The sequence below is a fragment of the Condylura cristata genome, unplaced genomic scaffold (genome assembly GCF_000260355.1).
Source record: "Condylura cristata isolate star-nosed mole 26May11 unplaced genomic scaffold, ConCri1.0 scaffold00001, whole genome shotgun sequence".
NCBI lineage: Eukaryota > Metazoa > Chordata > Mammalia > Eulipotyphla > Talpidae > Condylura > Condylura cristata.
In genome coordinates, this window is record NW_004567102.1 from 81,262,778 (window position 1) to 81,284,812 (window position 22,035).

General features: G+C 48.8%; 1 protein-coding gene across 1 annotated transcript in view; it reads right to left on the bottom strand.

Annotated features, from left to right (window-relative positions):
• Positions 1-1,637: 1,637 nt before the first annotated feature.
• The window catches only part of ZBTB2 (zinc finger and BTB domain containing 2), a 21,301-nt gene continuing 903 nt past the window's right edge, over positions 1,638-22,035 (bottom strand). The window contains exons 2-3 of the mRNA XM_004673934.2: positions 8,442-8,626; positions 1,638-3,105 (exon numbers count right to left, since the gene is read on the bottom strand). Coding sequence (XP_004673991.1) covers positions 1,734-3,105; positions 8,442-8,614 — 1,545 coding nt within the window. The 5' untranslated portion in view covers positions 8,615-8,626 and the 3' untranslated portion in view covers positions 1,638-1,733. The remainder of the gene's footprint in view (positions 3,106-8,441; positions 8,627-22,035) is intronic.

The following is a 22,035-nucleotide window of genomic DNA, read 5'->3' on the forward strand; positions in this document are numbered from 1 at the left end:
TACTGCTACAGTTAGCTCCACAGTGCTAAGACAACCAACCCCTTGTGCCATCAGGGAGTCCCTCGATTGTATTTCTAAAACAGACCGGATTTTACACCCTTTTGCCCCTTCAATTAATAGTGATAAGAAACCAAAAAAATGTTGGCGGAGGTATTCTATACTACGCCCATTCCTGATCAAACTTTGTAGCATCTTCCTAAATTTACTCATCGACTCCCATCATCTGAGCCCATGCAGCTGTTAATGTCCTGCTTTCACAAATGTATACATGCCACTCATCAGGGGACGTGCAAAATGTTCTGAAGACATAGGAGACATGACCAGCAAATAGTCCGACGTGACGTTCTCTGTGCCCTTCTGTTTGGGTCAGTAACATTCAGCCAAAGCCATGTACCCATTTAATTAAATGTTTATTCAATGAAAGTATGTATAAAAACTTACAAATCGGAGAACTCAACTATACATGAAATAGGACGGCGGGATATTCATTTCTTAACATATACGTACAGCACAGCTATTAACTGTTCTTCCCTTTCCCCTTCGGTCCTTATTTCTGGCTCCTGTTTAGTCCCACGACCACACCGTTATTGGCCTAAGGGAAGGTTAATGGACACATTATGCTGCTTTTAGGCCAATGGAGGAAGTTTCAGGTGTCAAACATCGACAACTATAACACCACTTTTTTTTTTTTTTTACTCCAAACAGCTATTTGGCTTTTGTCCTGATTTCTCTTTGCCCTTTTTGATGCTCCCATAATGTTGCCAGTAGACTATAAGCCTTAACTTGTAAAGTCAGTAGAGCTACTAGCTCTGCCCACACCTTCCCTGGTCAGATGCATATTCCTGTACCTTGTTCCTGCATTACACACTGATTTAAAAGCAGCTGGTCGGTGCTGAAACAACTTTACCATTGGCAGAATGGAATGTCACTTTCTATTCAGAAAGACAATTGATAGAATAGTGCCTTCAAATTGATTTTTTTTTAAATTTGTCAGAAACCAAAACACAGTATTTTGTTGTTTGAAGGAAGCCAGCCATCAGATAAGGCATGTGCATTAATTCCCCTGTTTATAGCAAGTATCTACACATTTTCTTACAAACACACAAACTCACGGCTTGTCATGTTTTATCCAAAAATTAAGATTGCCATCACATTATTACTTTTTCCTCGTTTGTGTTCTGTTCAAGTAGATTTCTTAACTTATGATTTTCTTGACGGACATAATCTCTAAGGATGCATTCTGAAATAAGATACCTGGAGGATAAATACTAAGAACCTTCTCTTAGGCTTCAACCCCCCCACCCCACCGCCCCCCCAGATTTCGCACAGGACAGCGTCCAGCTGCATCTCTAAGCATGCTGTGTTTTCTGACATTGTTTTTCTGAGAAGGAAGACTTCTTACCCAGGGCAAGTCATAATTCTAGCTTCCCAAATTGCAGTCTAATGGTTTTGGTTTGTTACAGACCCTTCATTAGTTCCAAGTATGCTTTTAAATAATCTAAAACTTCGCAAAAATCGATTTGAGTTTATCAGTACTACTGACCATCATCTTTCCGATATCCCCTGAATCAAAGTAAATATGTTCCAGGTTTATAATGCACGAAGCCTTTGGGGGGGGGGGGCGGGGCAGGGCCTGTTTGTGTCATGCCATGGAGAACGCTAGTTCTGCACCGGGGGGGAGGAGGGAACATAGTCTTTGTAAAAACGACAGTTTTTAAAAAGACCAGCAACAGTCAGTCTAACAATACGGTCTCCTGTTCCTTTTTGATGGACGCTAACACCGGGTGCTCGGGCTCCGTGACTTCTGAGTCCCCGCTGCCCAGGAGGATGGCGCGCCCCTCGTCCAGGGCAAACACGTCCGAGTTCTGGCTCTGGCAGGAGTGCTTGACCACCTCGCTGGGCGTGGAGAAGGTCTTGTCGCACAGGTTGCACTTGTAGGGCTTGCTGGTCTGCACCAGCATGTTGTCCATCTGACTGCCCTCCTCGAACGTGCACAGTTCCAGCGTCTGTTTGTCCACCATGGTGTAGGTGTCGATGCTCTGGTTGAGGCACACGTGCCGCGCGGCCTGGTTGGCCCTGCAGAAGCTCTTGTCGCACGTGCTGCACTTGAAGGGCTTCCCGGTGTGGATGTACATGTGCTCCCGCCAGTGGCTCTTCTGGATGAACTTGCGCCCGCAGATGGTGCACTCGTACTTGCGCCGCTTGACCTCGCGCTCCTGGTCGGCCTGCTCCAGGTTGTCGATGTCCGCGATGTCGGAGGGGGGCGGCGTCTCCGAGTGCGGCTGGCCGTCGATGATGGGCGAGTCGGAGATGTGCTGCAGCTCGCTGTCACTGATCATCCCCGCCTCAGGCACTTCCATGGCGTCCTTGCCCAGCTCGGCCGCGTTGCTGCAGAGGGAGAGGGGCCCGCGGACCTCCCCGGGCTGGCTGGCGGGGAAGGGCACCCCGGTGTGGATCTGCAGGTGCTCCCGCAGGCTGCTCCGCAGCGTGAAGCGGCGGCCGCACAGGTGGCAGGCGTAGTACTTGGGGAAGCTGCCGTTCCTCTTCATGATGCTCGGCTTGACGTGCGCGATGGTGAGCGAGGCCGGCTGCTCGTCCGAGGAGGAAGCTTCCAGATTGGTCTCCTCCCCGGGGGGAGGGGGGGGGACAGGGGTGGAGATGAGTTCTGGAGACAGGGAGGTCTGCAGGGGGTCGGAGGGTGTCAGGTGGGTCCGATTCACCTGGGCCAGGTTGGAAGTCAGCTGCGACAGCGGTGCGGGCTCGGGCACCGGCTCCTGGCTCATCCGGGCAGGCGGCGGCCGCGGCTCTCGCCCCAGCTTCTCTGGGGCTGCAGCGACCTTGGTGGCTTGTCGCAGCTGATGGTCTGCAATCTGAATGCCGTACAGGGAAGATGCCAGGGGGAAAACTTGTTCAGGATGCGCGAAGGCTCCCTGGCTGGCCAGGCTGGCCTCCTGGATCAGCGGGTAGGCGTGCAGGAACTTGATCCCTTGCTCCAACCTAACGGGGTCGATGAGCTGAGGGGCCATCTTTCCAGTGTACATGAGATGCAGGAGATAGCTGAAGATGTCCGGCTGTATGTCCGTGGGCTTCAAACGGACACACTCACTGAAAGAAAGAAGCAGAAAGTCGAGTGAATGTCGGTCTCTGTCTCAAATGATAAAACAGAAAGGCTGAAGAAAAAAACAGGTACTTTCAAAGCAAATGAGACAAGAACATCGCTCCCTTCTGTTAAGAGTCACAAAATCAAACACCAAGAGTTAACTGGAGTCTATGCAACTTAAATTAGATTAAGAATGGAGAGAAATGCACTAAATAGATGCAAGGATGGTGAAAGGAGAAGTTCTTATTAAATAGATGTGATACGTAGCTTGTAGGCTCTTAAAGCAGGTTTTCTCCCCAGCATCTACGTAAAATTGTATCACCGCAGAAGCACTTGTAGGTAGGCCTCCCAGAGTCCCCTACCAATATGGAAGTGGCCTGTGGCCCACTGACGATTCAGAACTGCTGGCCCAGGACATTTTCAAGGCAAAGGACTGGGATTCTGTACTGATCCAGTACCTTCCAGAGTTCAGCAGGAACTCGGGTTAAGCAAAGTCTGTTTGCTTAAGCTGTTTAGAAAGTTTCTTCATTTGGAAGATGACATGAGAGAGCTGGACTTGTGCCAATGACAAGACAAAAGTGAAAGAAAAATCTAAGTTTGTCAGAGCCCATGACTGCTCGATCTCCAGCACAAGGTGGGCCGGGCTGCGCAGCAAGCCACAGCCTAGCTCTGACGGAGTCGCAGCACCTCCCCAGTCTTACTAGGCTGCGTTAAAAAGTGGCCCTGGGACGGCTGTGTCACATCAGGTGTAGTTACCGCTGCACCAGCCTCACCCTGGCAAAAGCACCACCTGTTCACCCGGCACCACGTCACTGCCACTGCAGCTGCGCTTTGCGGGTATCACCTCTGGTCACTGCCGCCGAGGCTCACTTTATGGATAGGGGCTGAGCTCACAGGACTCAGAGCCCCTGCTCGGTATCACAGGGTGAGTAAGTAAGTGGTGGAAGTGGGTTTCAATTGAGTCTAACCACAAGGCGGTGCCATCACTATTTATTAGAGCAGTAAAAGACTCCTGTGGGGTAGACGAGGCACACCTGATTACTTCCATTTGACATAAACGGAAAATAAGGCCTTCACAGGTTAAGTGACGTATCGGAGACCCCATAGCAGTTGTAGAATTATTTTCTGACTTAAGCGCAAGTGTTTGCATCACTTGAGAAATATCACATTGATCAAGCAGCAGTAATCAAGAGGCTTCTAATTCTTCCTAGGCCATCCGTGATAACAAATTCTAATATGTGATCAGAAGTCAATGAGGTCTATATAAAACCACGCTGTGCACAGCTATCATCTGCTGTGAGAATTCTGCGGACAAGGCACTTCAAAGACACCTTCTTTCAACACCTTTAGAACTTACAATCCCTTTTTATTAGATCATTTACTATTATAATTCTTCTTGGCTCCTTTGGCTGTTTACCATTCTTCCTTTTAAATTCAGTATTTTATTCTATCACACAGTGACTTATAGCAATTTGTAACGTGACGGATGTGAACGCTGACTGTTGTCAATGTGTGTATATTTCAAGATGAGCACATGCAAATAATCGTGTGAAGAATGTCTAACCACAAACTGAAGAATACCTGCCAAACACAAAAAAATAACATCCCTTGAACAAGTGCAGAGGCAAGAGTTTGTGACTATTTTGAAAAACAGATCCTTCACATCTTTATTTGGAGTCTTTCCATATCCCTTAAGTTATTTATATTCTTCTAAGTGGACTGCAGACACAGGTGTCCCTCCCTGCAAGCCCCAGGAGGGAACCAGCAACACTAGTGCAGCCAGGACAGGCAGGTGTTCTAGGAAAGTTCAATATTCCAAGTGATGCTTCAGGGACCTTGCGTGGTGAGGAACAGCTGTGTAATGTAAACAAGCAACTCTAAAGCGAAGCCCTCTCTAGAGGGCGCCTCGCCAGGGCAGGCAGAGGCGCCAGAGCGGCCGACGCAGGACACCGCGGGAGAACAGGCGCGGCACAGAGCCGCCTCAGGCCAGGATGGAATGTTGCTCACGGCAGAGTGAGGGGATGGGCTTAGGGAGCCCCTTTGGCGCACCCTAAAAGAAGGGAAAGGAAGCCCTCAAGCTGGGGCGCGCACCGAAGCATCCACAGCGAACTACCAGGTGCTCACAGAAGCTCTGTGATCCCCTGGTAAGTTACTGAACACACGGAGCACTGTCTGCCGCCGCCAGACTCACCACTGAGCCTCTCAACATTGGAAGAGGAATGTGTAGCCTCTGACGGCAGACGGGCTGGAGTTGGCTCTGCGGAGCCAGGGAGAACCTACGGGGAGGGAGGCCTGCGTCCCTGGAGTTCACCACCAGCACCCAGGGAGGTCTCTAGACTGCGATTTACCTTGATTTGCTTATTCTCATGTTTTTCTTCCTTAAAGTACATGCGCACACCTAACATGCATGCCCAGAAAAAGAAAGTTTTAAAAGAAGTCCCTCTGTCCCTCCAGCTATCTCCATCTCGAGTGCTTTTGCTCCCAGGCAGCTGACCACCTCAGCCTGCCGTGGCCAGACTTTGGTCATTCCAAGAAGGGCAGGACGTACCCTACAATGTAAGCACCTCTACGTTATGTGACCGACATAACACGCCCATGACGAGAAGATACGAGAAGATACTACTTAGCACAGCTGCCAGCCCTTCATGCGTACAGACAGCTACCATTTTTCCTTCACTAGACGCTTAATATAAAACATGAAATGTCATACGAGCACAAAGTATACCTATATTTTACAACTCTTCTTGGCTCTTTTAGCTACTGTTAATAGTTCCTATATACTGAAATCTAAGCAGCATACCCTCAATATTAAAATTGGGCTAAAAGAACTCTGAAAATATTTAAAATAAAGCTTTTAAGCGCTCCCCCATCTGCAGGGCACATGCACCAGGGCACCCTGTGGACGCCTGACCCGAGGGGCGGTGCCCAGTCCCCACGGGCGCTGCTTTCTCCTGCCCTCACAGCGGTGACGGGGATTCCACGTGAGGTGGGCATGGCAAGGGAGCAACAACCCAAATGCAACAGTGCCACTCTGTCCTGAGAGTTACGTGAATGGGGCTTCTCTCTCACAATACCTCACTGCAGGGAACACGCGAGGCCGGCAGCTGGCCGCAGGAACCCACAGCCCCCAAGTCCAGACCTGGAGAGGGGCGGGAGCGGAGGCCGTGCTCGGCGGTGCCGGGCCTCAGCGGCTTTACCTCTGCGAGCGCCAGGTCTGAAAGGGGCCGCTCACAGTGGACCTGAGCCAGAGACGGGTCGTGGGAGCTGCAGCCAGCCACGATGAGTGGAAGCCAGTGGTGCCGTCAGGCTCTGGGCAGCCCGTGGCAAAGGGCCAAGGGGACAGGCCCTGGCGGAGAGCCAGCGCTGCTCGCCTGGCGCGGCCTCGCCTCGGCGGGGGCCAGCGCGGACGACAGGTGCCGCCTCCGGCGCGGTCACACACTGTTGCCGAAACCTGGGGCTTCGACCCACACAGCCGGCCGCTCCTGTTAGGAAGGCGTTTTCTCACTGTACTGAACTCATTGCACTCCAGTCTTTACTGCTCACAATTAAAACCTGTCCCCTTCCAAGACAGTTCAGTTCACCATGCTGGGAGCTCTAGGCACCCACAAGCTTGTGGCCTCTGACAAGAAGTGAGAGGGGCACCTCAGTGTGGAAAGTAAACCGGCCTCCCTCGGCTAATCCCACTGATCACCTGTTCCGCTTGCCACCCCAGTAAACACTTGCCAAGTGGCTGCTGTGTGCAGAGCTTGCAACCACATACTGCCACGGGCACCCTGCCTCACCCTCAAACTCACAGACCACCGGGAGGGAAGTCCTCCCCCCGCCCACCAGGGAACTGGCCTCAGTATGCTATGAAGTGTGAGGGAGAAATGGCTTCGGTCAGTCTGGTTCACTTACGTGGGGGAGGGCTGGGGGAGCCGGCGAGCTAGGCCCGGGGGAGGGGCCCGACGCTGGCGAGGCTCTTGGGCTCTTGGCGGGGCTGGGACTCCCAGACGGGTGCGGCTCTGAGCCGGCAAGCCCGGGAAGGGAGGGCAGGAACGTGCTCCCTGCTCGGGTGGCACCGGGTCCTTCCGCGCTCCAGCTCAAAGGGAGAAGTCAGGCTGGCAGGTTTTTGATCTAAGGGACACGACAACCACAGTGATGGGGTGTCAGCCAGACAGTGATGTGGAAAATGTGATTAGGAAATGGAGGGGGAGGGGAAGAATTCAAGTAGAAGGTATTCTCGAGAAAATGTTTTGGGACTGACAGGGAGATTTTAAAGAGTTTTAAAGTGTGGGTTACTTGAACATTCACAACAAACCAACCCCAAATCCTAAGGTAGCCAGGGGCCTTCGGGGAAGTCGAGTGAGGGGAGAGGTGGGCCCAGAATCCTGCCAGTCAAGCAGGCAGCCTGGGGCTCTGGCAAACATTTCTGGAGACTGAGGAAGCCAACGTGAGCGCTGCACACTGCTGTCAGAGTGCAGGCAGGGCGAAGCTTGGCCAACCCGAGACCAAAACTCGCCCAAACTTTCAGATGGCGCCTGTGTAGAAGCAGAAAAACAAGGGCCTCCGGAGGTCTCAAACTACAGGCGACTTTGGAAGGGAGAAAAGGCACAGGGCTGCAGAGACCAGGAAGAGAAGAGCTGTGGCTGCATGGAGAGGCGACCTGGCAAGATTTCAGCAGAGCGATGGGTGGAACCGCAGCGCCACCACGAGAGGAAGAGCCAGGGATGAGACCAGCACACGCCAGGCCAGGTCGCCTCTGAGGAACTTTCCCAGCGAAAGACAGGAGCAGCAGACAGCTGTGTCAAAGGCGCGCTGCTGTTCTGAGATTTGGGGAGGCAGTGAAAGTGTAACAGGAAAGAAGAGAATGAAAACCCACAGGTGGATTCTGGGCTTCTCCTGGGACACCGGGGGCCCTTTTCTCCATGATGGAGAGATGGGGAGAAAAAAATCAAGGAAAGATACTGAGCCTGAGATATTTTAAGAAAGTAAAGAAGGAAATTGGAAAATACACCCTTCAAGCTTCCAAACTTCATTAGAATAGGAGGAAAGGAGAAATACGGCATCTGGGAGAGCCCCAGGGGACTGGGGCTGGAGGGCGACCCTGTGTGCAGGTGACAGCCCGCCAGGTGGTTTGGAAGGAGGGGCTGTTTGGGGCCACAGGCCCACCATTCTCTAGTGTTAGCTTAAAGCAGGAGTCCCCAAGATGGGCCCAGGGCAGTGAGGTCACGAGAGAAACGGGGAGCCCAGGAGCTTGAGGGAAAGGCAGGGAGACCCAAGGTCCTGACAAGGGCAAAGAGCAGGGCCACGGAAGGTGAGCGGCTACAGTCATTCCATTATTATCAACCACGTTAGTTACCTGGTCTGATGGACAAACAACATCTTAAAGTAATTGGAGAATGAAGCAAGAACTGATTTGTGTGCCTTGAAGTACACATCGCCGATGGCAACCGTGCAGTCACACAGGAAACCAAACTCTCGCTGAGCGTTTAACTGTTGCAGGAGAATAAGTCCATGGTTGGCCAAATCCATTTTTTTAAAAATCTGCAAAGCAAACAATTTTTTTTTAAGAAAGGTGATTCACAAATAGCTATGTGTCCTTTATAGTCACCAACAGTACCGATCACAGCTAAAATGTCAAGCACTGGTCAGACATGGCCTGAACGAGCTCACGAGGCCTCACAGAGGCCCTCCAGGGCACTTTACTTCCACTTCACAGAGCGCAGTCTATGGTGAACTGGGGACCCATGATTTGCCCAAGCTGATGCTGATGGTGGGTGGAGGGGCCAGGAAATGAACTCGGGGGCCTGCCCTTAGGGAGCACATAGTCTCAGCTAGTTCAATCTTTAAGATTCGAAATGTAAATTCTAGTGATCTGCTATCAGAAGTTGTCAAATCTTCCATGGATATAAATAAAGGGGTGGGCGGGGGTCGCTGCAGGGCAGAATGAAGACCTGACTAAATTGGGGTCATGCTGTTGGACCCTCTGGTGCGGCTGCCCCTGCCCCTCCTAGGGACACGATCACTGATAATGTCCATTCTTCCCTGGAGGCTGCAGTCTCTGGGCTGAGGATGGGGAAATGCATCTTTTTTTTGGTGGTGGAGGAGGAAGCTGGTTTTGAGAGTTAAATGAGTTGCTCCTGCCATGCAGCTGAAAGCTAGGAGAGTGAATGTTTAAATCTGAATGTTGCCACTCCAGATCCTAAGATCTTCATTCCTCACACTTCACCCCACCAAAGCACTCAGTGCAATCTATTTATTGTCAGGAGCTGGTTCATCAAATCAAATGATTCCTTATAATCAAACAGCATTTATTAAAAAAAAAAAAAAAAAGCCCACTATACAGACAAGCTTTACAACGAGCAGTTGACTCGGTGTTTTCTGAGTGAATGCTTTTGCCCTAAGACTGGGTATACAAGGCAAGGATGCCCAGTCTCAGCATTCAACATAGTACTGGAAGTTGGAGCTAGTGCGATGAGGCACGGAAGCAAATAAAAGGCATATAGGTAGGAAAGGGGAAGATAAAGTTGTTCCTATTTGCAGATGACATGACTGTTGCTTAGAAAAATCCCAAGAAATTTACAAAAATACTCCCAGAATTAATGAGAGCTTGGCAACACCATAGGATACAAGATAAACATGTAACAATTACTGTAATTCTATATTCTAGCTTTAATTTGTGGACATTGACATTAGAAATAAAATAACATAATCACTGAAAAAATGCAATACATGTAAAGGACTTGTACAAACTGCTGAAAACTAAAATGTTGATACAGGAAATCAAAGACCTAAATAAGTGGAAAGACCCAATGCATTATGGTTAGACAGGCTCAACATAGAAAAATGTCAGGTTTATTGCCCCCCCCCCCAAATTTATATATGGGTTTGGCAGGCACAGTTCTTAGAAATAATCATCAAGTGGGAAGAATCTGTCTGATTTTGAGGCATTATGTCACCTATGATTGTGGTGATGGAGAAGGGAGAAACACACAGATCAAAGGAATGGAGTGTGAACCCCGCAGCAGACACTCATGGATACCGCACACTGGGGTGTTGACAAAGAACCAAAGCAATTCTTTGGAGGATGAATAATCTTTTCAACAAGTAGTGTGCTGCATCAGTTGAACTTCCAGAGGCCAAAAAAAGGTACCTTTAAATTTCATCTTGTATACAACCTGACAAAATGGATCACAAACTAATATGTAAAACAAAAGCTGGTAGAGAAAAATGGGAAACAGTCTTCGGAATCTAGGGTTAGAGAGAGGGGTTTTTATACTTCACATAAAAGTGCAATTCATAAAAGGAGAAACTGTCAATGAACTTGGTCAAAATTAAAAAAAATTATACAAAAGAGACTGTTAGCAAATAAAAAGTCAAGTTAAAGACTAGGCTAGACTATTTATAACTTTTGCAAAACTAGTAGTTTGCAAAGTAAAGGGCCAGTGTCTAGAATACACAAATCTCAAAACTTAACAATCCAATTAGAAAACTTAAGCAAAAACTTGGAGACATTCCATCAATAAGGATACACAGATAGCAAACACATGAAAAGATGGTCAACATCATGAGAACTTAGAGAAGAGCAAATTGAAACCACGAGTCCACTACATTCTCATCAGGGTAGTGCAAATAGAAATGACCACACCCATAGCCAGCACTAAATGGCTCACTCCTGGGGCTGGTGGGAATGGAAAGAGGCATAGCCAATGTAGAGAAACTGTCCCCGTGCGTGTGTGTGTGTGTGTGTGTGTGTGTGTGGTAGAAGGACTGGGGTGTTGGCCAGAGGTGTGTGTGTGGTTGGGGAGTGGGGTGTTGGCGTGAGATTCACCAGGGACAGAGTGGGGAGCAGAACAGGCAGATCCACTGAAATCCACTCACTGCTGAGGGGAGCAGCGGGTGGGTCAGGAGAGGTCTGCTGCGCCACATGCTCAGTTCCCTGGCTGGGGAATCGAACTCAGGCCCTAGGGGTGATAGTGCTGAGACTTAAGCCCCAGGTGACCAGGGAGGCCCAGAAACAACAGTTTCTTTTAACTATGCAACTGCCATATTATCTAGCAATTGTACCCATGGGCCGTTACCCCAGAACTGATAACCTGTGTTAACATAAGACCTGACATGAATATCCAGCAACTTTAATCATCAAAAACTAGGAATAGCCCAGATGTCCTGCATTAGTGATAATTAACACAACAAACTACTCAGTTATGAGCCACTGATACAATGAGGGTGAATTAAGCTGAATGAAAAAATGTCAATCCCCCAACTGTAAGCTCCACATATGAATGCACTTATAGTACATTCTTGAAAATGACAGGAATGGCAAACAGATTAGTGGTAGAACTGAGAGTGGGGGTTTGGCTGTAGGAGGCACGAGGGATCCTGGTGGTGACAGAGTAGCATGGAGTGTGAGAGGGCTTCAGAGCAAACAGGGGAAGAGTGGGTGGGGTGGCTGCATTATTTTTGCAACTGCATGTGAATATACAGTAACCTCAACATAAAGTTTTTTTTTTTTAAAGCCCATCAAACATACTTATCAGTAAAAAATTAAAAAAAAAAAATGTTGGATGCACAACTTCAGAGTTAGGGAAGCTACTAGGGAGAAGCATCATGGGTCAGCTCTCCACAGGCAAGCGCAGCCCGGTGGCAGACTTACTCGCTGGAGCCAGGTCCCTCCCGCTCTAGGGATGATCTGGCAGGTTCTGAGATTAACAAGTGTGATCTCAAGTTAATGAATGGAAAGGGAACAGCACTTTGAGACTGATCAGGAAGGTCAGACAGCAAAATCCAGGACGCCGAATTTGCAGTAATTTGGGTATGAAAACTGAATTAGCTGCCTTGTTAAACATGAAGCTTGGTGGCACCGGCAGCAAGTTCCTGCTCCATGTTTTCTGAATATGTAAGAGAAGGTGAAAGCACTATTCCTAGGAAGGGGGAGACAGAGAAGCCCTGAGGTTCCTGAGGGCAGTCAGAGGTGCGGCCAGGGGAAGGTGACTGGGATTACAGAGAAACCCCACTGGCGTCAGTCACTCTCGGATAGGACGTCCCAAGCCTGTCTTCAGGGATATTCTGAGACATGCCCGAATATTTCCTTGTCTGTTAGCCCTCCTGCTTTTCCCTGGATACAAGACGTATAAACAATGACCTCCAGAGGAAGGGGCAACGAGCTGCTTCACCATGTGCCCTGATTCTGAGCATGGTCACGGTCATGTCTGGGCAGCTCTGGGGGCCACTGTCACAGATGCAGCTTCAATCACGCTGATATGTTCCATCTACACCTCCGTGATGATGGTCAAGGTCAGGTGTCTCATCCAGAAGGACAGAGTACGTAGGAGCAAGAAGTAGCTTGAAACTGGCCTTCATTGGATTTCTTAAAATGGACTAACTGCAACTGTGTTTAAGTTAATAAGAAATCTTATCTTCAATGTCGCTTGTAAGTACGTCACTGGCTCGAAGAGGCCCTCCTGTCAGACATGCAGCGTGTGAGAATGGGGGCGTCTGCAGGGAAAACGGAGTCAGTGCAGCTCACTCTGCCTCCCCTACCTCCCAGGTCCCCACCGCAGGTCTCCTTTCCCTTGTCGCCTACACATAACATGTTGTTGCATAAAGCGCTTGGAAGCCTGAGCGCGGGGCACATAAACCTGTGATTTCAGACACCCAGGTGGAGCGGCATGAGCACGGACATGCACAGCGGTCAAACAGGGACACCTGGCTGAGACTGGGAGCAGGAGGACAAAAGCCAGAGACACCAGAGAGTGAGCGGCCTGCATCAGTGCCCTGCTTCAGCACTACAGGCCAGTCAAACCTGTCCAGGGCTCCAAGGTTCCCTGTCCATCTGCCCAACTCAAAAATGAACCCGCCTGGTCTGGGATGGTAGACAAGGCCACCCAATCCCACCCAACCCCATCAACTGGCCAGTACTGAGTATCATCACTTTTCAAAGAATCTTTGTAAATATCATTTTAAAATTTTCTATGGATTTAATGATAACTTGAACTGGGGTACAGATCAGAGGTGCAGGGGCGGTGAGAGGATTCACCAGGGACAGAGTAGGGAGCAGGACAGGCAGATCGTCGAAGTACACTGCTGAGGGGAGCAGCGGGAGGGTCAGGAGAGGTCTGCCGCACCCTGTGGTCGCCTCCTGGGCTTGGGATCGATCTCACACTGAAGCACTGTGGCCAGCCACCAGGGAGGGCCCGGCTCTCTCTTTTTTATTGATTTGTAAAGCCCCTCCTAGATATGTTGCTAAGATCGCTCTTTCTTTTGAGTTTGTTTTATAGAGACTTTTGAGGTATATGTACTGTTTTATGTTTAATCTCATCAAGTGATCAATCTCCTACAGAGTCTTTTGAGTCTTACAGTCATAAATATCTGCATCATCTCCCTTCTTGGAGCACAATGTGCTGCCCTCTCCTTCCACAAACAGACATTTTTTTTTTTCAGGCTACAAGAATGAAGAAGCCAAATTATAAAATGTTTCCTTTAAGAGGGGGTAGTTACTTTAGGACAGTAATTTAGGACTGTTTAGTAAAGAAGCTGGGACCTCTTCCAGCGAGTGCTCAGACAGGCGGGCTCAGGGACGCCAACAAGCCCATGGTGCAGGAGCCCCAGGCCGAGTCCAGCGTTCAGAATTCGCATAGGGAAGAAGCCCCCACACAGCCCACCACAGAGCACATGTCAGACTACAAAACCTTTCTCAAGGAGAAAAGGCAAGCATTCACCCCACCCCCTTACATACATGTGAATGAGCCTGAAAAATGGGTGAGAGAGGGTGGGTTCTACCTCGAGTCCCTGAAGCTCCCTCCCCACTGCCGCCCAGATTCTCCACAGCTTCCTTCCTCCTCACTGCCCCTCAGAGTAATCACTTCCATGAGGCTGTGCTTCCACAGGAATGCCGTGTGTGGTGTGTGGGCCGAGGGTGCTAGGGCTGGCGCTGCGCCAGGCCAACCCCCGCCCCTCCTGCAAATGGCTGCCTCTTCCGCCTCCACCCAGTGCTCCTGGGCTGCACCTTGGCTCTGCCCTGAATGGCTCCCCAGGCCGCTCTGCAGCTAGTGGCTCGCTCGACCTCTCTGCGGCCTAACTACCCTTCCTTCCTCCTGCTCCATAAATACTCTGTCCCTGGCTGCCAGGCCACTGTGCTCTGGTTTTTGTCTCGCTTCAGACTGTTCTATTTTAATCTCCATCCAGGATGCCTCTTCTGCTGATGCTCCTGGGCCTCTGGTCCACAGCTCACTTCTCATTCTGCAGACTCTCTGGTGATCCGATCACTTGCACTGGGCTGTCCCACAGGAACCCTAAACCTCATCTAGGTAGACAACTGGACCTCACCCCCAAGTCCCCAAGAGGACAGTAAAGGTCAGAGCAGGGCACCCTCCTTCAACTTTGAGCAAGACAGGCAGCTCAACTCCTCTCACTTGTCGGTCACCATGACCCATCCATTTAAGTCCACCCACTGCCGCAGCTTGGTGCCACCTCCCTACACATCTCTCCGGTCTCCCCGGTGCAGGATGGCTGTTCCAAAGGGCAAACCTGCCGTTACTGTTCTGGTTAGCATCTTCCTGTAATTCCTAGTGCAGTTAGGATGAAATTTCTCGGCACAGCTAACACAGCCCCACAAGAGCCCCCCGAGCCCAGTACGCTCCTGCTAATCAAAACGGTTTCCAGACTCGAATTTCACGGACTGAAAACTGACCAACCAAGTTTGAAACTGGGGGTTCCGAAAAGTGCAGGTCCCTTTTTACTTTGCAAGGAAAGACAGAATATTCACATACTTAGCAGGTCTGGGAATGGGGGTTAAATACACACAGACAGAATTACACCATGTCAGAGTATCCTTCTAAAGGAAGGGCAGTTGGCATTTGTAGCCACCACATGGAAAAGAAACATTTTAATGCAAAAAAAAAAAATTTTACTTTATGACATTAAGTGCCTAGATGTTTTCTTGATAGAAGATGGATTTCTATGATGTGACCAAGTTTCCAACTAGTTCTGAAGTTTCATGTGCGCCTACTCACGATAATGGAGATACTGTGTTCTTTCACTCCCTGGAAGCACTGATAGGCTGAAGAAGGGCAGCTGTCTCCGCCCTGAAGGTTTTCAGGGGCAGGCCCAGCTTGGGCTCTAAACAGCTCACAAAATCATCACGCGGTGCAATGCAGAGCACCTGTTCAAACAGATGCTTTAGAAGCTCCACCTTGTACCTTGACCATGCCACTCTCAGAGGGATCCACCCCTGTCCCCCGTCCCCTAACCTACTTGTCCTCCATAAAGTATCCCTAGCCCAAGGCTACAAGATTCTCTTGCCCTCTGAGCTGCCACTTTACACCCCTCTGCCTAATGCTCTGGGAAAGCAGCATGGTCTGATCTCATCATTGCTTTACCCCCTGCGCCTGGCACAGTGCCTGCTGTTCGACATTTGTTAAGTAAATTAATAACTGGAGACGAGAAGTGTGTGGTGTTCTGATCATGGCTTAGTCCCAGACTAACTGGCTGATAGAGCGTGAAAGTTCAGTTTCTATTTCTCCTGATTAACCTTAAAAAATCTTTAGTTTAATGCACGCTACATTTTGGAAGGATTTTTCTGATCTAAAAATGCTCCGCTGTGTTTCTTCATGTCCATAGCTGAGTTCTGAATAGCTTTCTAGGGCCCTCCCTGGTGGTGCAACGGGATGAAGTACAGGACTATGAAGCTATAGCCATAGCTTCCACAGCCACTGCGGCACGAGTTCAATCGCCAGCCAGGGAGGTGGCCCACATGGTGTGACTTCTCGTCCCCCTGCTGCTCCCCTCAGCAGTGTGTTTCAGTCAGTCGGCCTGTTCTGCTCCCCACTCTGGTGAATCCTCTCACCCCCACCCCTCTGGCCTGTACCCCAGTTCTGTATGCATGAATACATAAATCTTTTGAAAAAAAGCTTTGTAGTTTACATTTGCCTTTCATACCTATCACTCAATCTTCCACAATACCACCATGTACTGTGTTCTAACTATTAGAATTAATGACCATAACATTAAGAAACGATCACTTGTTGTGTGGCAAGTGTCAGTGATTCTGGTTCCAGAAGAAGAAATTTAGATTAAGGAAAGCTAAGTAGGGCTCTCCCTGGTGGCACACCTGGTTAAAGCACAGCACTAGGAAGCTGTCTGCAGCTACTTCAGCAAGAGTTCAAGCCCCAGCCCGGGGCGGTGACCCACTAGGCACGGCAGACCTCTCCTGACCTGCCCACTGCTCCCCTCAGCAGTGTGCTTCGTTCACCTGCCTGCGTCTCTGGGGAATCCTCTCACCACCTCTTCACCTCTGGCCTGTACCCCAGTTCTGTATGCATAAAAAAATCTAAAGACAAGCTAAGTAACTTGTCCATACCTAGGGCCAGTTCTCAAGAAGCAGCTCTGGGAAGTGGTTGAACACTTGACCAACACGCTGTGAAAGCTTCTGGAAGCTCCACAAGGTGCCTAAGGCAGGGGGCAGACACCAGGGCTCTGCAGGACATGCAGCCACAGAGGGAGCGACCACGGATTCATAGTCACTAACTCGCGCTAAGAACTGTCAAAGAGACAGAACTATGAGCCATATAACTGGGATCTACTTGGGCTCTGACATCTGCGAGGGTTTTGGTGTAGAAACGCCAGTTGAGCAGACTTGAGAATGAGAAGATTTCACTTGGGTTCTGGAGTGATCACCCTTGCAGAGGTCTTAAGACTGGAGCTGTGAGGCGGCTGCAGGGCGGTGTCTTTAGAGAGGAGTCTTTAGGGGCTGGCCTGCTGGGACTGAGGACTCAGGCCTAGTCCAGAATCTTGGTCTGTATCTTAAAAGCAATGGGGAGTCCCCAAAGGGGATTTTAAGCTGGGAGACATGATCGGCTGTCTGCCATGTAAAGAGCACTCTCATCAGATATGCCTATGAGATGGGTGGGGGAGGGAGAGATGACTAGCTGGGAGAGGTGGTGACTAGGGAGAGAGAGGCACAGGGTGTGAGAGAAAGATGAAAAACCAAACAACTGGTGGGTGGAATTGGTGGAGGAGGAAGTGTCCAAGATAATGCTGGGTTTCTAACTGGTGTAACTGATAGGTCCAGGCTCTCCACCAGAAAGGAATGCAAGTAAAATTCCAGCTTTGTGGGGAAGCTCATGAAGTGAAGGCCAGACACAAGATGTTCTTGAGACACTCAAGTGGAGATGCACTGCATGTGGCTTATGTTGGTCTGGCACTCAGGAGGCTTGACTGATTTATGATGGAGACTTCAGAAAGTCAGGTGTGTGCCCTTGCCCTTAAGCCACGGGACACAGGTGGAGACTACACGTCAATCTCCTTCCGTTACACTGCCTTGCGGTCATTCCTGAGCGTCCTTACTGGTCCTCAGGTCAGTGACCAGACCTGAGACTGAAGACCTATATAAAATCCTCAACCACTTAACACTGTCAATGGAACTAAACAAAAAACCTTAAAATGAAGAAGAAAAAACCTCTTTCCTAAGTCATAATAGTGAGCTGACAGGAACTGAAGAAAAGGAGAGATGAGGAGTGGGGAGGGAGGAGGTGATTGTTAAAGCGCATTTTCATAGAATCCCTTCTCTTCGTACCTGTATGTGAGCAAGTGCCCTCCCCCACCAAAGGCACATTGAGGGTCGGAAGCCAGGTTGAACTACGCAAAAAACACTTTTCTGAAACCAAATATAAATGATGGTCTACATTACTAATGCCCCCGCTCATGCCTCCAACTGTTTGCCACCACGAAGGGACACCGCCTGGAGGGGAAGTGCTCTCCCCACCCAGGGCACTGGGAGGCTGGCCCTCAGGAGTCAACCTCGGAGTCGCTCACATCCCCAGAGGGCAGCTGAATGCACACGCACAGGCACAGCCCAGTGACTCCTTCACTTTCCGTGTAAGAACCGGAGACCAAACAGCGCCTGGGAATTGCTGACTCAGTCTGTAAAGATAACAGCTCTTCTAAGATACTAAATATCACTTAGACCACCCATTTCAAAGGCACTAAAAGGGCCTCTGCAGTCCTTGATTTTATTTAAGTGAGGCATAAATGAATACTGTAATGCACAGAACACATCAGTACCGAAAAGCACTACCCACAAGTCAGATTGATTCTTTCAGTAGTTTAGACCACTTACCAGAATGAAAAAACGGCTTTTTCAATTAGTATTATTAATAATTAATATTTGAGGGCCCATAAAATAAACTCAAATGAGAGGGTTATTTGAATTTTAATATACTTTTAAACTGTGCGGCAAAGCTAGGAAGTGCATCATAGCCGTGTGACAGACTGCTGTATTTGCTTTAACATTCTTACAGCATCCGTCTTCCACAGTAAGTGGAAAGGGAACGCCAATGAATCCGCCTGCACTTATTTTTGATTCTGTAAAGCAGTGCATTTGTAAGAGATTTGTTTTCCCAATTATATTTTGCCTGAGTTAGCAATAAAACTAGTTTTTAATTTTGAATGCAAGTTGAGGTTCGAAGGCACTGTTCAGGGACAGTTTAGGTGTGTCAGGGTGAAGCAGGGGAGAGGTTTATGGCTAAGAAAGAGTTGCTATTAAAGTGGTAATTCTAAAGGCACTGTCTTACGGTCAACTTTGAGGAAACCTACATATGACCACACAGCAAAATTTAAAACCTAATCCAGTTTGTTTCTAATAACCTACCAGAGCACCTTCCATTTATATGTTGCATGATTGGTGAAATCAATCTTCAGGAGACATAATCACCTACAGGTATGGCTCAGCATAAGTGGGGGTGTGTGTGGAGGGGGTAGGAGGTTAGAATGTGAAATTTAAATTTTTTTTCCTGAAGAACTTTACTGAATATATTTTTTAAGATTTACTTATTTATGCATACAGAAATGGGGTACAGCCAGAGGTACAGTGGTAGAGAGGGGATTCGAATGTGAAATAGTCTTATCTGAATATTTCAATGTTTTAGGGCAAGTGTTCTCAAATGTTTTGGTATCGGGATCCCCTCATGCTTTAAAAATTATCTTTTAAGTTGAAGACACCAACAATATTTGTTTATATGGAATATAACTGCTGATATTTACCATGTTATAAATCAGAACCGGGAACCTAAAAACATTAATTCAAAATAATAAACCCATTTCATGTTAAAAAATACATTTTTATGAAAAAATGAGGTTTTCCAATACAAGTGAAGTGGCATTTCTTTATCTCTTTAATGGAAGACAACTGACTTCTGCATTTACTGTGTTGTAAAGCCCTTTGCCGATTTGAGTAGGAAAAGTAAATATTTTAATAGCCTTTTTAGGTAATGATGGATAGTCTTTTGATACTACACCAAACATGACAAATGGCAGCTTCTTAAAAGGTGTGACCTAAAAATACATCAGCCAATGAAACGTCCCTCTATCTTTTGTTAACAACTCTTTCTTTCTTTCTTTTTTTTTTAAAGGTTTTTTATTTATGTATACAAGAACTGGGGTGTAGGTCAGAGGTGTTGGTGGGGATGGGGAGTGGGAGGTGTGGGTGGTGGTGGTGGTGAGAGGATTCACCAGAGACAGAGTGGGGAACAGAACAGGTGGACCTACTGAAATACACTGCTGAGGGGAGCAGCAGGCCAGACACCCGCGGTTTTGTGCCCTTGTGGGGGTTCCCTGGCTGGGGATCGAGCTCATGCTGAGGTGGCTGGGACAGCTTGATAGCACTGGGACTTTAACTCCTGTGCCACTGTTCATTCTTTCACTTTGAATAAATCTTTTAACCCAAGTCTGGTTTTGATTCCCTCTTATCTCCCCACCCCCTGGCAATGGACAGTAGAAAAAGGCTAACAGCACCTTAGCATTATCATGAAAATAATTCTGACCTGAGAGAAGCCTGCCAGGGTGCTGGGGGTACACAAGGCTTGTAGACCTCAGGCAGACAAGCCCTGCTCAGGATCATCTTGGGGAATCTAGATGACCAGGCAGGGCACAGAATACACCCTCCCCCGCTTTGAAACTCTTTCCAGACCACTTTTGAGGTTTACCCTTGCTTGGTACAGAATGTAGGGGTATGTGGTAGTTAAACTGTACATAAGTTGTTTGAGAAGAACTTAACTTGATACATAAAAGCACTTTACCAAACCTCACACTGGCTCTCTAAGAGTGAGAAAGTCACATGATACAGACCTCATACAACTGGACTGGGGATCAATGTATTTGAGCACAAATACCAGCCTCTGTTGCCTTCAAGACTATAAAAAAAAAAAAAAAAAAGAAAGAAAGAAAGAAAAGAAAATCTTAAATGTCTTGGACAGCCAACTACTGGTTAAGAGTTCTGTGGCTACTGACTCCAGCTCTGGCATACACGCATGGTAAAGTGCGGTGTCTTCGTTACTAATGATTCAAAGCGGTACTTTAGTTATTTAAGTTAACTAGCAAATGAAAAAGATAACCTTCTTCAGTCGAAAAAAGGTTTCAAAAATGTTCCTGGTCTAACTCTTAGAATGTTTGAGGAAACAGAAGTTTTCAATTCCCTTTTAGGTTTTCAGGGTCATGTTTGGAAAACCAAAGATCATAAGTTGGAAAAGTGATGGGTTTTGAAATTGATTAGGTCCCCAGCAGTATCTTCCTTCACTGGGATATCAGGAGCCTTTCTGTGTCAGTGTTTCAGTTACTTGAGGGAAAGGTGAATGGGTGTGGGATGAAGTGCCCAGACATAGGTTAAGAGGTGACGAGAGTCCCTGAGTGTGACGAGGCGGCCCCCAGCCTGCCTGAAGTGTCTCCTCCACTCCCTAGCGCTGCTTCAGAAACTTGTCATCTCGGGGACATGCAGCATTCAAAGGCGCATCTTCTTAGCGGGATGGGAAGAGATGCTTTTCACATTACAAAAGTAAAGTCTTGGGAGGACAGTGCCAAGTTCACTTTCATCTTTAGATTAAAAACACAGCGGCTGCTTTTATTTCTTGACCTGAAGCAGCATGCCTACTACTTAACATCCGCTCTGGAGTACTTTGGAAATTACCTGCTTACACCCCCTGAAGAGAAGCCTGACAACTGTCACCTGAAGCAGTGGCCTGTGCCACAAAATTTTAGGGGTGACTTAATTGCCACTCTTGAAACTGCTCCCTGCCCAACAGGTGCACCACTTCCCTACTTTGATGGTCACTACTTTGGTCAGAAAATAAGCCATAAATGTACTCTGTGGGAACTGCCCTGTTGAGAGACATGTAACATTAGTGGGTGAACTGTCTTCTTCAAAATGACTTAAGCTTGCAAACACCCTGGACACAGGACAAGGTTATTTAGAATACAAAATAAAATTTATTAATTTTGGTTGGTGATGTCTAAAGTGGTGATTCAAAATGTCCTGATTCTGCCTTTCCGTTAACCTCAGCTCTCCCAGACTAAAGCGGCCACACCGCTGTGATGTTCCGCCAGGGTCAGCCAAGGGCGTCCCTTCCAGAGGGGACAGGTGGGCAGGCTAAGCAAACAGCGCACCCCACCAACCCACCACAGTGCGGGAGTCCGTGCCTCCGGCCTCCTTCGTGCTTTATTTTACTAAGACAATACCCTATGAAAATGAATACTCTCACACTGAATGGGCCCTTTGTAGGCTGAAGAGCACATGAAGCCTGCAGAAGGGTGGGGAGCACCGCCCGGGTTATTTCCCTAAGGCACAATCCGGACGGAGCGCTGGAGCCGGCGCGGCCGGGGGCGTAGCAGTAAGCAGCCGCGCTCCTCCGCCCAGTCACTTCCAGCCGCGCCCCGCGCCCAGCCCGGCCTTTCTATTTATCGCCCTTCTCAATTCGCGGCCAGTTCTCCTTGCAGCCTCGCTTAACAGTGCCTGGGTCTGGGGGTTCCGCTGCGGCGGGAGGACGGCTCGGCCCCGGGAACGCCGCCCCCGAGCCCGCCGAGGTTTGGGGGCCGCGCCCCGGGAGCGTGGCTCCGAGGCGGGTCCCACGCCCCGAGGCTGCAAGGCAGCCCGAAACCACAGGCAGCTCTGGGCCGGCCTCGCC